General features: G+C 28.8%; 3 protein-coding genes across 3 annotated transcripts; all 3 read right to left on the bottom strand.

Moving 5' to 3' along the window:
* Window positions 1-1,830: 1,830 nt before the first annotated feature.
* On the bottom strand, window positions 1,831-7,952 carry LOC113376400 (protein wings apart-like). Its single transcript, XM_026616303.1, has 16 exons — window positions 7,686-7,952; window positions 7,097-7,256; window positions 6,573-7,018; window positions 6,241-6,387; window positions 5,083-6,117; window positions 4,759-4,917; window positions 4,171-4,275; window positions 3,948-4,091; window positions 3,633-3,881; window positions 3,345-3,560; window positions 2,960-3,179; window positions 2,776-2,891; window positions 2,538-2,698; window positions 2,304-2,416; window positions 2,047-2,237; window positions 1,831-1,980 (listed from the first exon to the last, which is right to left on the bottom strand). Exons 1-16 carry the CDS (start codon window positions 7,704-7,706, stop codon window positions 1,831-1,833), a joined length of 3,633 nt encoding a protein of 1,210 aa, XP_026472088.1. The 5' UTR covers window positions 7,707-7,952.
* A 640-nt stretch (window positions 7,953-8,592) lies between these two features.
* LOC113377033 (transcription initiation factor IIA subunit 1) lies at window positions 8,593-10,866 on the bottom strand. The gene is made up of 6 exons (XM_026617196.1): window positions 10,745-10,866; window positions 10,279-10,476; window positions 10,037-10,222; window positions 9,767-9,980; window positions 9,076-9,335; window positions 8,593-8,933 (listed from the first exon to the last, which is right to left on the bottom strand). The coding sequence occupies exons 1-6, from the start codon at window positions 10,766-10,768 to the stop codon at window positions 8,826-8,828; spliced, it is 990 nt and encodes a 329-aa protein (XP_026472981.1). The 5' UTR covers window positions 10,769-10,866; the 3' UTR covers window positions 8,593-8,825.
* Window positions 10,867-11,579: 713 nt separating this feature from the next.
* LOC113376399 (inhibin beta chain-like) lies at window positions 11,580-12,571 on the bottom strand (the record flags this gene model as incomplete). Its single annotated transcript, XM_026616302.1, has 2 exons — window positions 11,580-12,260; window positions 12,329-12,571. Coding segments are annotated over 2 exons (897 nt in total), but the record flags the coding sequence as incomplete, so codon positions are not given.
* Window positions 12,572-15,847: the final 3,276 nt, after the last annotated feature.

Raw genomic sequence — 15,847 nt, 5'->3', positions numbered from 1 at the left:
ACTTGTAGCTGAAATTGAAAACATTTATTTTATATATATTTTAATCACCTTATACAAATAATGTATTGAAAACTTGTTATTTTTTATTCATAAAAATAGTATATACAAGAGATCTGATAAAATTAAATTATTAAAATTTGAATAATTATTTTCATACATAATAATTATTTGAAGATTGCCTTTAAAAAGTATACAAAATTAAAAAATAAAATACAATTATAATACAATTATGTAATTTATAAGAAACTATATTGAGAAAATCATTGTTACAAGTGCATGATGATCGCAATATATTTGTATAATGTGCATGTGTGTGTTTTGTGTGTATAAAATGTTCCAAGTTAAAGAAGAAACTGGTTAATATACAATTCTGATAAGTGTGATAATTTTCATAAAAATATATACATTCACAAGTGTAATATCAATAATCATTCTCAGGTAAAAAAAAAACAGTTACTACTCGGACTAAAATCATTATAATAATAAAATTTTCTTCTACTAAGAACTATGATTGTCTAAATAAAATATTTTGAATATAAAGGATAAAACGAGAAGTAATACTTCACACAAACATACCCATTGAAATTTTTTTTAAATGTATTGCAATATAACTTATTTCTTATCCTAATACAAAAACATTGCAGAAAATACTGCATCGCAGATTTTGGTATAGTACAAAACTTTTTTTTAAATAATAAACTTTTTACATCACAAGTAATGATGTTTAACTTGTAAATATAATATTTTCATTCAACCTTTAAAATTTGTTTCATAAATGTACTAATTAAAAGATAAAGTCTTGTAAGTTTTTTATATAAAACATAAATTATTAAACTATAAAATTCACTAAAAAATAAAATATCTAAATCTATAAATTTAATAAAGTGCAGAAACTTTATCTGCTTCATGTTCATGAATAAAATTAATAACAATTTTATTTACACTTATTCGTCATAATCCGTAATGCAGACAGTTAATATATTTATGTAAACACACACACACACATATATACATACACAATTATGCATATTATATATATATATATATATATATATATATATATATATATACATATATATATATATAAATACACATATATATTTGTATGTATGTATATACAGCTTTATGTACAAACATATACAAGATACATGTTCATTCTGTATGTAATTATATAACTTTAAACGAAACATTATCAAGTTTCATATTACATAGAAAGTTAACATAATATCAAACATCATAACATTTATCATTACCTATTGTGAACTGATTGATTTGACTTATGCATTTTTATTTCATTTAATTCGTTTTTTGTTTTTTAATTTAAACATGAAGATCAAATTGCACAAGCCCTTGTAAGAGTAATAACTTAAGCAATAAGTTCACAAATATTACCAAAAATTTTATAGAGTTTGAATTATGTAAATACATTCATGTACATAATTATATACGGATTACAACCATTTATTATTCTTGTGGAACACCATTTTTCATTTTTGAGACTATTGTGAAGTTATATTTTTTATGTTTATTTATATAGTACAATATTATAGCTCAAATTTCACATATAAATATTTCTCTCTTTGTGTCATCCACTTGTTTGTGCATTTATGCATAAAATTTAAGTTATCGAAAATAAAATTTTCGTAGAGACATTTGTCTGGACAGATCCCACATATATTCCTTATTAACTTAAAAAAAAACTATATAATTTTTAAATAAAATTAAGATAAAATAATTAAAATATTCAAATAAATTAATATGCAAATATTCCAAATATATATTAAATTTATACAAACTTTCAACACTCATATTAGAAAGTTTTATTTATGTTTAATGGTTATCACTAATTTCAGACATATTTGATTCAGTAGATCCTGAAACAGAATTCTGTTTTTGATCTATTAATCTTTTTTCTAACTGTTCTAGATATTTCAGTACAATGCCAGTTTGTGTAATATGATTAACGATTGATGTGTCACCCTAAAAAAAAATTATAAATTAGTAAATAGTCTTTTTGCCAAATGGGCCATAGATAAAAATACTCACACTTCCAGTTAAATTCATGAATTTATAATACTTTGTGAGAACAAGAATCATGGTAGAGTAACTATTATTTGGCAAGATTTTAGTCAGTTCACATTCATGATCTGGACAATCTGTGATCATATAGCCAAGCAATAGCACTATATATGATGCAACCATTGTATGCTCCATGTGCGATCCAGCCTTTTGCAGCACTGTGAAAGGAATAATCATTAGTAGGTATTGAAATACTTTTGAACTTTCAGAAGTAAATCATTTACATTTAGAAACTGTTTCTTCAATAAACTCCTCATGCGTTTTAGGTTTATTGGCATCCTCACTTCTATCATCTTTAGCACCATCTAAGATAGCATCAGTAGTTTGTTCCTCTAATCTAAATTATATCAAATAAATTCATATTGGTATTAATAACTTTTGAAACTCAATCATTTGAAGTAATGTACATTCAATTAATTAGGAATTGCATTTATAAATCACATTATTATGGATAATACCTGGCCAGCTGTTCTCTGCGATAGAAATATTCTGTTAAAGCAACAACTGCCCTTTTACCATAAATGTATATACATGCAGTTTGAGTATCAGATTTCGCATTCATTAAATAAGATTTATTTTCAATGTTGTATTGCACTAAATTGATGAGCAGCAGCAATGCCTAAAATAACATTTTTCACTTTTTATGCTGACAGTGTGGTTAAAATATAATAGAATAATTATAGTATATGTATTTACCAAAATACTAAGCTCAAAGTTTTTCTGATGCGGAATGTAATTTTGCACTTCCAATAATAAATGCAAGCTAATATCAATTACTTCAGATTTCTGTCCAATAACAGAACTGCCAATGGCTAAAAATATAAATAAATAAGATATTGTTAATGCTATAAAAATATTTGTTATATATCAAAAGACTTACATTTAGGATTAAACGAATGAGTTAAATTTATAAGCACTTTCAAAGTAGGTAATAAAGTTTCTCTGAATACAACTCCAGCACAATCTTTATCATCATTAATAGTTGGATGCTGGGGTATCATTTTATCACATAACTGGTATAACTGCACAAGTGTTTGCACGGCAATGCCATCTCCATAATGTAAAAGATAAGTCTGGTTCTCCTCATTTAGTTGAGTTACCTAATTAAAAATTAAATATGAATAGAAAACTAGTGTTTCATGAATTGGCTTTGAAATTTTTGAAATCAATTAAGCCTATTTTTACAAAACATCGACAAAAAGTAAAAACCTCATGAAAACAAATTTCTCTTTCAAAAATGTAACATGCAAAAACATTTCAATTACATTTTCTAGAACACGCAAACACCGTTCAATCTTTCTCAATTTATCCAGTAACAGATCAGTCCATTCTTCTATAGATCCAGAAACTTGGCTGCAACAATCGCAAACAGTTTTTAAAATGTGATCTAAACCTCCCAATTGCCTTAATTCTTCTTTAAACCATTCTCCTGCACGTTTGCTGGTCATACTCAGTAATGTTTCCATAGCAAGTTGTCCAACCTGTAAAACCATAATCCTAATATCAATTGACTATATAAATTTATGAAATAAAATATTATTCATTATAATTACCGTAATATTGTCTAAATTTAAATGAACAGCTTTTCCTTGACATTTAATCTCTTCGCATAATTCACGAACTTTTTGTTTATTTTTATGTAATTGGGCTAAGCTCAAGCCGCAGTCATCCAAAGCATGCTGATGGCTGACATCAGACTCTAATAAATTCAACATCAACTCTAAACTGTTTCGATCAACATCCATATTTAGCTGATCTTGGGATAAAACAAACATAACTGTAGCAGTACATAATCCCAAACTCTGTAATTAAATGTGAATAAGTATACAAATTTTATGAAATAGATAAGTACTAAGACAAAAAAGTACCTGATCTTTGGTGGCATCATGAAGAGCACGAAAGAATTTCGTTACGGTATTATGTGCCCTTACATGCATTCGAAATGCTGGTGTCATACATTTTGATGCTAGGGTAATTGCTGATAAACATCTAGTGGACATCGGATTATTGTCCTGTGAATATGGTCATATTTATTTATAAATTCAATGACTAGATTATGAGTGATATGAATGATAAACCAAAAAAAATTACCTGCAATGCATCTAATATATATTCAACATCATCATTTAATTCTTGTTCTTCACCTATTTCTTGAATCTGGTGAGCCTTTTTTACATTTCTCACTACTGTATAGTACTAAAATAAAATTATATTATATAATTAAGTATTTATGCTCTTTCCATACAAACTTTGATTGAACTGCGCTCTATCTAAACGTTAATATTAAGAGCTAAAACTTTCAGAGAATTGTTTTTTATCTATTTGGAACCATTTGAGCCCCTGGGAGCAAGGAAATTCGAAAAGGATCATTTTAAGGACCACACTAATATATATATATATATATATATATATATACATATATATTAGATTTTTTTGTTCGACATTGAGACATATCTTGAATAATGATTTTCAGCCAGCTGTCGAAATAAAAGAAACATACATTGTTTCAACAAAGAATTGCTGAATGATGACACACAATCCGTGTCAAAACATATTTTAAAAATAAATATTTCTATTTATTTGCTTCTTTTATTTCGACGACTTGCTGATAATCATTATTCAAGATATATATATATATGTAAATGAATCTGTTTTATTAAGTAGTGTTAGGAAACTTACCCCTTTAGCTTCTTTTGGGCATAAGACACTCATTACAGGATCAGAGTCACTGGAATCAAGGTTCTGTTGTATACGTGGCACTCGAGTTAATACCGCACTGCCATCATCAAAGTCAAAAGAAGAAGTAGGTGCAGTATCTTCATTTGATGCTGTTGTCTTCTGAAATAGAAGTTATATGTACATTGCTATATTATTTATTACTATTATGTTGCCATGCATAATGTTTACAGATTGAAAATAATGATTAAATATCAAATTCTCTGGGCAGTACAAGATATGATACTGCTTATTATGTATACAATATTACAAGAATATTTTACTTACTTGCTCATCAAATTGCCAAGTTTTGTGACGATAAACATGCCTCTTTTTACCATTTGAGTTGCTTCCATCATTCACCAATGCTCGACTTTTGAAAATACTTCCTTTCTTTTTAGATATAACGAGTTTAACACTTGGTGGTTGTGTTTCACTCAAAATATTAGCTTCTGGAGGATTTTCAATTTGTGAAGAATTTTGTTCAACAATTGCATCTTGTTTGGTTGGTTTGTTTGATTCGTTTGGTTCGCACCAATTCGAGACCTTGTCATTTTCACTATAGTTTACAGTTGTTGTAACAGTATTCAAATCATCATGATTGGTATCATCACCACCATGAGATCCAAAATCATGTGGCTGATCTTCTACAGTACATTTATTTTTGGCTAATGAACAGGATGAGTTATCAAGAGAAACATTCTTATGCTTTTGACCAATTACCCTTGCCTTTGTGTTTTTGGAATATGAAATAATTTTATCAACTGAGCTCATACCACTGACATCTTCACTATTATGTTCCATTACATCGACAGAATTGACATCATTTCCAGTAACTTCGGATCTGTTTTGTGTATTAGAAAACGCTTGAGAATCATTTACATTGCTTTCATTTATTTCTTCCTCTTTGTCAACAGGTGAAGCTAAAGTGCGGTATAATTCATAATTTTCACTTCCTGGCTGTGGTGATGATTTTCGTTTTTCAGTCTTTGCCACAGTGTCATCTTTATTTTTCTGCTGATTCCGCCTTGAAGCTCTAGCAGCCCTTGAACTTTCACCTCCACTTTCAATTTTGGAATGTTTATTGACAGCATTAGGATCTATCTTAGAATGAGTCTTTTCATATCGACTAGAACATAGTTTCACATCCTTTGTCCTAATTGTCAATTTGATGGCTTCTTGCACAGGAAAAGAAGTGCTAGTGCTAGTGGATTCCAATGCATCTGCCACAGCAGGGCTTTTGCAATTGCTGGATACTGATGTTGTGTGTTGTGGTGAAACAACCCCACTTTCACTGTCAGTACTAATGAGGCGTGAAGTTCCCTATAATAAATTAATGATAGTCATCAGAGCATTAGAATAACAAATAACAAAGCAATATTTATTTCCAACTAAACACTCTAGAGACTTTTATCACTATAGCAAAATATTCTACAGATAAATTACCTTAGATATTCGTAGGACAATGGGTGGATGTTCCAACTGGCGCTTAGGACTGATCGGAGAACTTTCTACTTGCTGGAGTGTTATATTTTCTAGAATTGGTGGTGAATTTGGAGGGCTGCAACTATTTTCTTCTGAGTAATTTACAATCTAAATGGAAAGATAAAATACTAATAATTATATTGAAATAACTATATCTAACTATAAATTTATATCGCTATTCATATTAATATTAAAGTATAATAAAATATGATTCATATATAAGCATTTTATTTAATTAATTACCTTATAGTAACAAAGTTATAATACAATATTAAAATAAATAAAATACAAACCTTTCCTTTATTCCTGGAGCTATATTTTGAGTTTACATTCACATTTAATTTTCTATCATTTTTTAAATTTTTTGCCGAAAAATATTTGTGTTTGCTATATTTACTTTTATCTAAAGATATTTTTAATTTTGGAATTTCTTCTCTGTTTGTTTTACTTTTGTTTGGAATAACTTTTGTTGGAGAATTTACATTAGCAGAATTTGAAGAAAACTTGTTATTATTACTAACTTTATTAGTTTCAGTTGCATCTAAAGTAACTACATTTCTACTTTTGAAAAATTTTTTTGGTTTCACTGTTTGGATGTTTGCGGTATTTGTATTTTGTGTCAATTCACTTGAACGTTCAAAGTTGCAACTATTTGTACCACCCTTAAGTGAATTATTGTAATCACTTTTTTGTAGCTGTTGATTTCCGTAAGCATTCAGACACCCGCCACTGATCCCACCTAAAATTTTTGCAAATTGATTAAAAAAATCTGAAAAATAATCAACTCTATAATAATATCCATTTATAAATGCTTTACCAAGAGATGTGTTCCGTATTGATGTGAAACTGGTTATACCCCATTTTCCAACAGTGCCTGCTGACCTGGAGGCTGATGGTCGATTAGCACTTTCTTTAAATAGGGTGTCTAATGGTAGAGAAACGCTCTGTCCTCTGCCTCTGCTCCAACCGCGTGACATCTTAAAATATAAGCTAAATATTTAACAAACTTGTCATAGTATATGCACAACAGCCTCCTACTAATGTATTGCACAAATATTTGAAACCATACAAGAAAATACTTTTTTTTAATAAATAAATATGCATATAAACACAGTGTATTAGATCATCTAATGTAAGAAATTGTTTGAAGATTTATTCAATTCTTATATAAATGCAATAATACAAAATATAAACTTATACCAATAACGCTATCAACAATAGTCTCACAACATGTTCAACATTATTGAACAAAGTTAGTACAAAGTGTTATAAAACTTACAATTAATATGAATAATTACGAAAATTATAGAAAAAAACAACATTACTGTATTACTGACGGATCTAACCTATTTTTCAAATCAAATGTTATCAATATTTATTTTTCATAACAACAGTTGCATACGCACCTTATTTTGTAAAACTAACATTGGATTGTGTCAAATGTATTCTAAAACGCATCATCTCTCCGAAATAGTAAGATTCTACATTTCATATTATTCGTAAATACACTTGCATTGAGTAATAAATCATATGCACTTTCAGATATACTTATATTTTCAATTTCATCGTACTTTTACATTTTAGTCACGAACGCGTTTTTTCTTGTTTATGTTATTCGTATAGAATTTTATTTATATATACAAATAAGTGAATGATAATTATTCAAACGCACAAGAGAGCACTATAAACATTTTCAATTTATTTTATATAAAGCTATTCAACGTTATCTCGGTATGTTTATATATTTGAAATATGCACAAACAATTAGCTTTATTTGCCTTATAGAATGGCAAAGACATATAAAACAACGGCCATTTTGCTTAATCAATGTGGATCAATGTTAAACCACTATAGCCAACAGAACAATATTGTAAAGATAAAAAATGAATAAAAAGAAAATAGCAGATGAATGTTTATTTATATATCAATATTATCTTATTGCAGAACGTATAATTGATGTCTCTCTATCTTGGAGACGCTAATGAAAAGTGAAGTAAAACTTACCCATTTCATTGATATATTACGACATACGGTATAATTTTTTCTGTCAGATATCTAATAACTATAATATAATAAATGAAAAAGAAAACTTGATTTTCAAACAATCTAAAAGGTTTCATTGTTTGTTAGCAGTTTTATTAATAATTTTCTCTGGAGAAACAAAGTGAACTGACACTTTATTCAGAAACGTGAAGTAAAAAAAAATTAACTTCAATAATAAAGAACTATATTAACATTTACTATTACATCAATCTGTAAACATAATCGCTGAATTAACTACATTCATGTATAAAAAAAAATTGTCTGTATATAAAATAAAAAATACTCATTTCAACATTATTGCAAGCTTTCAATGGCACAACAGAAAGACATGTTTTCAAGTTAAAGTCAAAATATAGCAGTGTGAACAAAAACACTCAAGATCAAATACATACACCTTGATTTACAAAAATGGACTTATATTACACAACCTAAAAGTACGATGATTACATAAATAGTTTCTGTTTCAAAATACATTGCAAATACTATATTACAAACTTTTAAGTTCACCACTCAGCATCACCATTAGATCTTTGGAAGACAAAATCTTTGCCATTTAAATTCATTATACCATCCTTCAAATAAAATTTCCATTTATTTCGACATCTCGTTATCTGAAAAAATGAAAGTAATTGGTTATTTTTAATGTTAACATACACATTTTGGTATAGCAAATTAGAATTATGACTGATTTCAAATTAATATTATCTATTTCAAATATATTAAGTAAAACCAATAAAGGTGAAATCAAATTACCTTATCATATTGACAAACTACTACATTATCTGTATCAAACATATCACCAGTGTCTTCATCAGTAACATCATCACCACTATTCAGAGGTTCTTCTTCAGGTCCTGGATTATCACCTTCATCCAATCCATCATCTCGATCATTGTCCTCATCTGACATATTTTCAATATTATCATCAGAAGCATCACTCAAATCATCATCAGATGAATCATTTGCTCCATCTACTTGAGACACTACAGGCTTCTGACTTGCGGCCACAGCATCTGAGAAAGATTTACCAACAATTTCAATATAATTAACCTTTTAATACATACACATGTACATACATGTATATTTAATCAACTACACTTTTGTGAAAAAACGATTTGTCAATTTGCACAATGGGGAACTTGCATGGAATTCCTGACATCATATATTATGCACCGTAAGTTGCTGCCATTCACTTAGTAATTGTTAATACAACACACTTTTGATCAATTTCATTTCATTACACATACATGCATACTAAAATCCAAATATAAGAACTAAATTATAAAACTGAGAAATATATCCTCCATAAAATATATCTTCTATTAATATTATTTTCACCCATCTGATCATACCAACCAAATGATAACCACAGCAATAAAAAATGCCTGCAAGTTCCCCATTAATATGCAGTACAAGGTACTAGAGATTTAGTGAGAAGCTTTACTTCTCATAGCAAGTGCTTGGCCTTGGAGCGCTGCATTCACATGCTGCTGTAAAAGACTGCTAGCTAGATGTGGTGGAAGACCCATCGTTGCAGTGATCAAAGGACCAGTTAGGACTTGGGTTAATTGATTAGTTTGTAAAGCTGATGCTGGGACCTGAATTGATAATACTCTGGGCTGTGAATTTTCTATTCCTGGTTGGGCTGGCAATGTTATCTAAAACAAGGTTTATCATTAAAATATAAAATATAAAAACATTTTATTTAACTTACTTGTATAGGAACCAATTTTGTTGGATCTAGACTTGCTACTGATGCCGGTGGGGTTGGTTGATTTACTGGAGGTTTTTGGGGTGGTTGGGCTGTAGTTTGCGGTTGTGAAGCTTGCTGATTTGGAACTAACTGTTGATTTACAGGTGCAAATTCCTTTTTCGTAGCTCCGAGTCTATTACCATTGTTCTAAAAATAAAGCCTTAGGTCATATCAAGCACAAAAAGTATTTCTAGTGTCATTACCTTTTGATTGTTTACAACAATAGGTGGAGGTCGTACTTCTGGAGGATCGGGTATAACTTCTATAGCTTTACTAGCTTGTAACTTCGTCTCCCATACTTGTTTCAATTCCTGGAGGACTTGTTCATCTACACCTTCATCCAGAAAACATTCACGCACACCATTAATAACATCTTCAATTACAGTGGTATATAGCTTTTGCTGAAATACAAACGACACTCAATCACTATTTGATGTTCGCAATAATTACAAATACACGAGGAAAAACAATTATGAAAAGATATAAAAACCGATGTATCACATAGTTTAAGATGTATCGTTTAAGCAAATTTGTATAAATCAGTTTCCATTTTTAATATCATTAGCAATATATATAGTTCACTACAAATAGATGAGTTGTCAGGAACAACGGCAAACTGTTGAATCACTTTCTTAAAGTTTTAATATACTTTTTTTATTAACAACTTACCACACTTGTTTGGCTCAAAGCCATTATGAAAAATATTAACTTCAAAACCGTATTCTCTCCGTATTCAACTATAAAATACTACTATCGTATGTCACTATGAACTTGTCGGTCGCACTCGCACTACCGCCACCCGCCACTAGTTACACAAGTATCCATTGCAGTGTTGCCAAGTTCATTAAATAAAAATACCCGCTAAAATGACATTTAAATCCTCAAAACAAATAAAATATTGAGATTTTTGAAAAATAGTGCATTTTTAATCTTTGCATGTTCAAACACTTGAGATATCTCATTGATTCTTATCATAACTGTGTTTAAATGGTTTAATCTTTTTATAATATATATAAAAATAATAATAAATAAATAAATTTTTGGAAATATTTATTACGTTAGTATTAAAGGCAAATATATTATATACAAATTGTATAAATTAATATCTGAAGGGAGTCTTAATTTGTAAGAGAGGACAATTTTACAATACTATATAAAATACTTAGTTGATAAATTCAAGTGTACATTATTTATATTTTACAAATATAAACATTCTGTTAACTATATTTAATCATCAGCAAATTTAAGTTCAGCATACAGATTTTAAACTTATGGTACTAAACTGGATTATAACTAAGTAATGTATGAAAATTGATTATAACTAATGTGTGAGATTTATATTTGTACTGAAAACTTGACTAGCTTATATTACAACTAATTTGAAATTATAATAGGAGTTTATTGCAAAAACTTGATGCTTATAAATGCAAATTAATAAGTTTTCATAATAGGAAATAGCTTCTATAAATTAATTATTCAACATTTACAAAATAGCACAGCTCGGGATTCAATATTGTTTTATTTGAATACACTAAGGGCAACCACATTCATCAACAACCATTTTTGGTAAATCACGCTTAATAATATTAGAGTCTGGTCCAAAATAAATAAGTGACATACTCGAAAATTTCAAAGGTGCACAACACGGTTGCATACCACTAAACTTATCCATTTTTCTATATTCCTCAATTACATGAGTATAATAATTTAAATAAGTATCTGGAGTGCGATGTGTTCCACCACAATCTCCTCGGCAATAATTAGCAAAGTAGCCATGAGGAGCTATTATCCAGTCATCCCATCCTAGAGCTTGAAAACTAACATAAAAACGCTGCTTACAACACTGTCCTTTCAAGGCACCAGAACAGTCTAATGCTCTCCTCCTAACTCGTTTACCCACTTCTGGGTCTGTGTGGATTATCAAAAATGGTCTATTAGGATCTACAACAACAGGGCTATTATGTCCTGTTGTTCCAGTTTCTACTGTTTTCTCTCCATAATCTTTAAACAAATACACTTTTACAAAATCACTGCAACCAGAGCAATCTATTAACAAACGAAGCTTGCTTGTTTCTCCCTCAGAATACCATTTTCGAACCGTTCCAGTTACATCAAGTTTCTGCCAACCAAGCTGAGACATCTTGATTGATAATGAAGCACTCATTTGGGTCTGTTCATCAAACTCCTAAAAGTAAAGAACAATCATACAGCCAGTATATAATTGAAGCAAATTGAACTGAAAGTTAAATTTACCTTGCAGCTAAGGTGGGTGGAATTGAATCCAGATCGATTGATTTGAAATACCCATAATGTTAAGTTTTTATCTCCTACTAAACGTCGAACTTTGTTCGGGATAGATGATTTGAAGTCTATACGAACCCAAAGCGCAGCAGTTTTAACTCGAAGCTTTTGACCTGGCACTCTGTCGCCATCCCTAGATGCAGAAAATTCAACTAGCTTTTGTCCATTCAATGTATATCCTGCAACACATCTATGTTAAATATTTCAACCAAATGTAATATATTCCTACAAAAGTGTTGAAAAATTTATATAAATATATGTAATGGGACGCCCGGCCGAAAGACAAGTCGGTAAGTAGAAATAACCCTCCTTAATTTAGGAAAGTTTAGATATATATATATATATATATATATATATATATATATATATATATTTAAATATATACACATGTATATACACATGTTTAAATACATCTACATGTGATCAGAACTGCTGTACGTAAGCTAATAAATATATATATGTATCACTAAATAATATTGCTACATCGTCAATTTTAGTAACAAATCGCAAAAAATTAATTAAAAAAATTTTCTTCCTTCCTCACGTCATTTACAAATCGTTTATTGGAAAAAATAGTTTCAGTTCGATTTTTCAACACGACGTGGAGCAACATGCGCGCGGCAAAATTTAAAACGTTATTTTAAAAATGTAACATTGTCATCTGCTTTAGTTATATTCCATACAACCATTCCATTCTTAACGCAATTTATTTAATAGTCTGAAATTACTTTATTAATTTTTGTTGCATATTTAATAATAACTGATTTTAAAAATCTTTTCGATGATAGTATCAATGTTTCGATCTAAACATGAACACTTACAATATGATTAGCATATTTTCAATTTATGTTTTTTCTTGTTAATAATCTTACTTACCTATACTTAGAGAAAACATTTTATTCAAATACAAAATATTATTAAACCTTTCGACTCGTATGCCGCCGCTTCATATAAACTTCGAAATTCGCGGGTAGGAGGTGTTAAGTTCTAATCATAACTATTTATTTATATTTGTTTAAATGTTGCACACAATAATATATTTAAACTTTTTATATTAATCTTTATGTTCAAAATTCTATAGCAGTATTTTGCGAACTTATTCACAATATATATGAAAAGAATGTTTCAGATATTAATGTTTCATTTTTTTATAGTTTTCAATTATATTTTTCATCAAAGACACTTAAGCATAAATGCACAGTTGAAGTAGTGAAAATAAAATATTTCAATGCGTTTTTGCAAAATTATTTGAAATATAATAAAAAACAAAACTACATAGCAAATTTATATAAGAGAGTAAACCGTTACCGGTAATTGATGGTTATCATTTTGACCAAAATTGGTCAAAAAAATCATTGAACTATATTAGTCAAATTATGGTCAAACTAATGTATCAATAAATGAGATTAATTTCCAATCCAATAGTGACAAAAATTACCCAAATTTTAAATAATTAACACTTTGCGAGGCCGTCGCCGACGCCTCTTGGCATACCTCAGAAAAATTGGATGTGTGTGTGTATGTATGTATGGATACAAATTTTCGTCTACGTTTTCAGACGCACGGATCAACCGATTTAAATGGTTCAAAAAATATTTGAAAATATTTAATATTTCTCGAATTTTTCATTATGGTACGGGAAGTTCTAGCAATTTGTTTTAAGGCACGATGCCATACATCATTAGTTATGTATTTTTTTGTATGTATTACTGCAAAATTGTCATACCACTTCTGTTAAATCCGCATTTTTCATAAATTATTGAATTTTCATAACGTTGATGGTTATTTTTATTTAAAATATTTCGATTCTAAATGTACAAGTTGAGAAACTTTTAAATAAGTAATATTTAAAAATATAGAAATACATATATTGAATACAAATGGTTCGCTCTCGGACAGCCTGATGCCAAGCAGTAGTTTCATCGGTTTTCACTTGTAGAAATAGATAGCAACATGGTTCCAATTATAATTAACCCTCACCCAATATTGCTGTGTCAATAAAACAATTCATCAGGATTGCAGAAATTGTAATAATAAATTAATCAAATAGGGATTGTTCCTAACTACTGTTGGGCTGACTTCTGAAAAAGCGACGTAATTGAATGAATTCATTACAGCAGCTTAAATTACAGGACCCTTAAATTCCAATGGCTGTTTGAATAAAAATAAAAATTGTGTAAAATTGCGTTTCATAATGGATGTGTCTTATAAAAACTGAAGTTTATCGGATACTGTGTCGATAATTCTAAAAATTAGTACCAGAAGTATTTAAATTGTTATTTTTTGTATGTTAATGAAGATTGTGTAGGATCTAAGGAAGATGAATATCAGGATAGGCATTAGAAATGAAAACAAAGTTGTTTTGAAGTTAATAACAAAATGTTAACATTCTTATACTCTATACAATATTATTGCTTAAAACAAAAGTGCGGCCCAGCGTATTTATACATCATGTTTTATATGAAATGTTGGAGTATTGTGAAGTTACTGACTTATGTGATTATTTTTAGTCCATTTTATACATGATTTTTGAAAGGGATAATCTATTTTTTCGAACCACAAAGAAAGCAATAATATTTTGTTTATTAATAGCGTACATGTAATAGTTGTAAGATAACGTTATAACTAAATAACAGCGTTTAAATGTAATTTTGTTCATTATTTCATACATTTTCAACAAATGTAAATGAATGATGCATTAACATTTATATGACATTAAACTCGTTCAAAATTCATTTTCAAAAACCAACGAGCTTTTTAGTTTAACCCTTTCGCTATCTCTATGTCGGGTGTCGCCTATATACGATATTCAGGATATATTGCTCCGAGTAAATTTATTGAGAACTCAAATTTATTGTAATTTATAACTTCCCGTAGGGTAAGTTATAGTAATCGCAAAAAATCGAAAATGAAAATTTTTATATCTTTACGTTTCAAAGGTTTCTGAACATTTTAGCATACTTTAGGAAAAGTGGATGTGTGTGTTTGAGGCAATGAGATAAACATTTTCACAAATTTCACTGCCAATAAACATGCATAAGATAGCGTTGCCATGACAACGCTATGTTATAAGCTCTTTTGTGGCAGAATTGCTCCATCAATTTTAAGAGGACAAAGCATCCGATTTGTATGATTCAAAAAACATTTTATTTGTACTGACTAAATGAAGAACTGATGAAATTTTTGCAAATCCATTTTTTTTAAAACTTTAATTTTTAGTACGGGAAGTTCCAGCAATTTGCCATAAGTAACTTACTAGTTAGCTTTTTAGAAATAAGTCATTTTAAATTTTTAATACATTTTTGATAGTGATTGAAATATTTTTAAATATATTGTTCACTGCCATAGCGAAAGGGTTAAATACAATTTGAATTACATCAAACAGCAATACAGCAAACTATAGCTATTTTGTAATATTTTAAGCTTTTTTTTCAAAAAAAAACTGGACATATCATAATTGACTTTGAATAA

Source organism: Ctenocephalides felis, unplaced genomic scaffold (genome assembly GCF_003426905.1).
Source record: "Ctenocephalides felis isolate EL2017-DRISC unplaced genomic scaffold, ASM342690v1 CF-g0.4_SCAFFOLD_01886, whole genome shotgun sequence".
Taxonomy (NCBI): Eukaryota; Metazoa; Arthropoda; class Insecta; order Siphonaptera; family Pulicidae; genus Ctenocephalides; species Ctenocephalides felis.
This window is presented reverse-complemented; position numbering and strand designations above follow the sequence as displayed.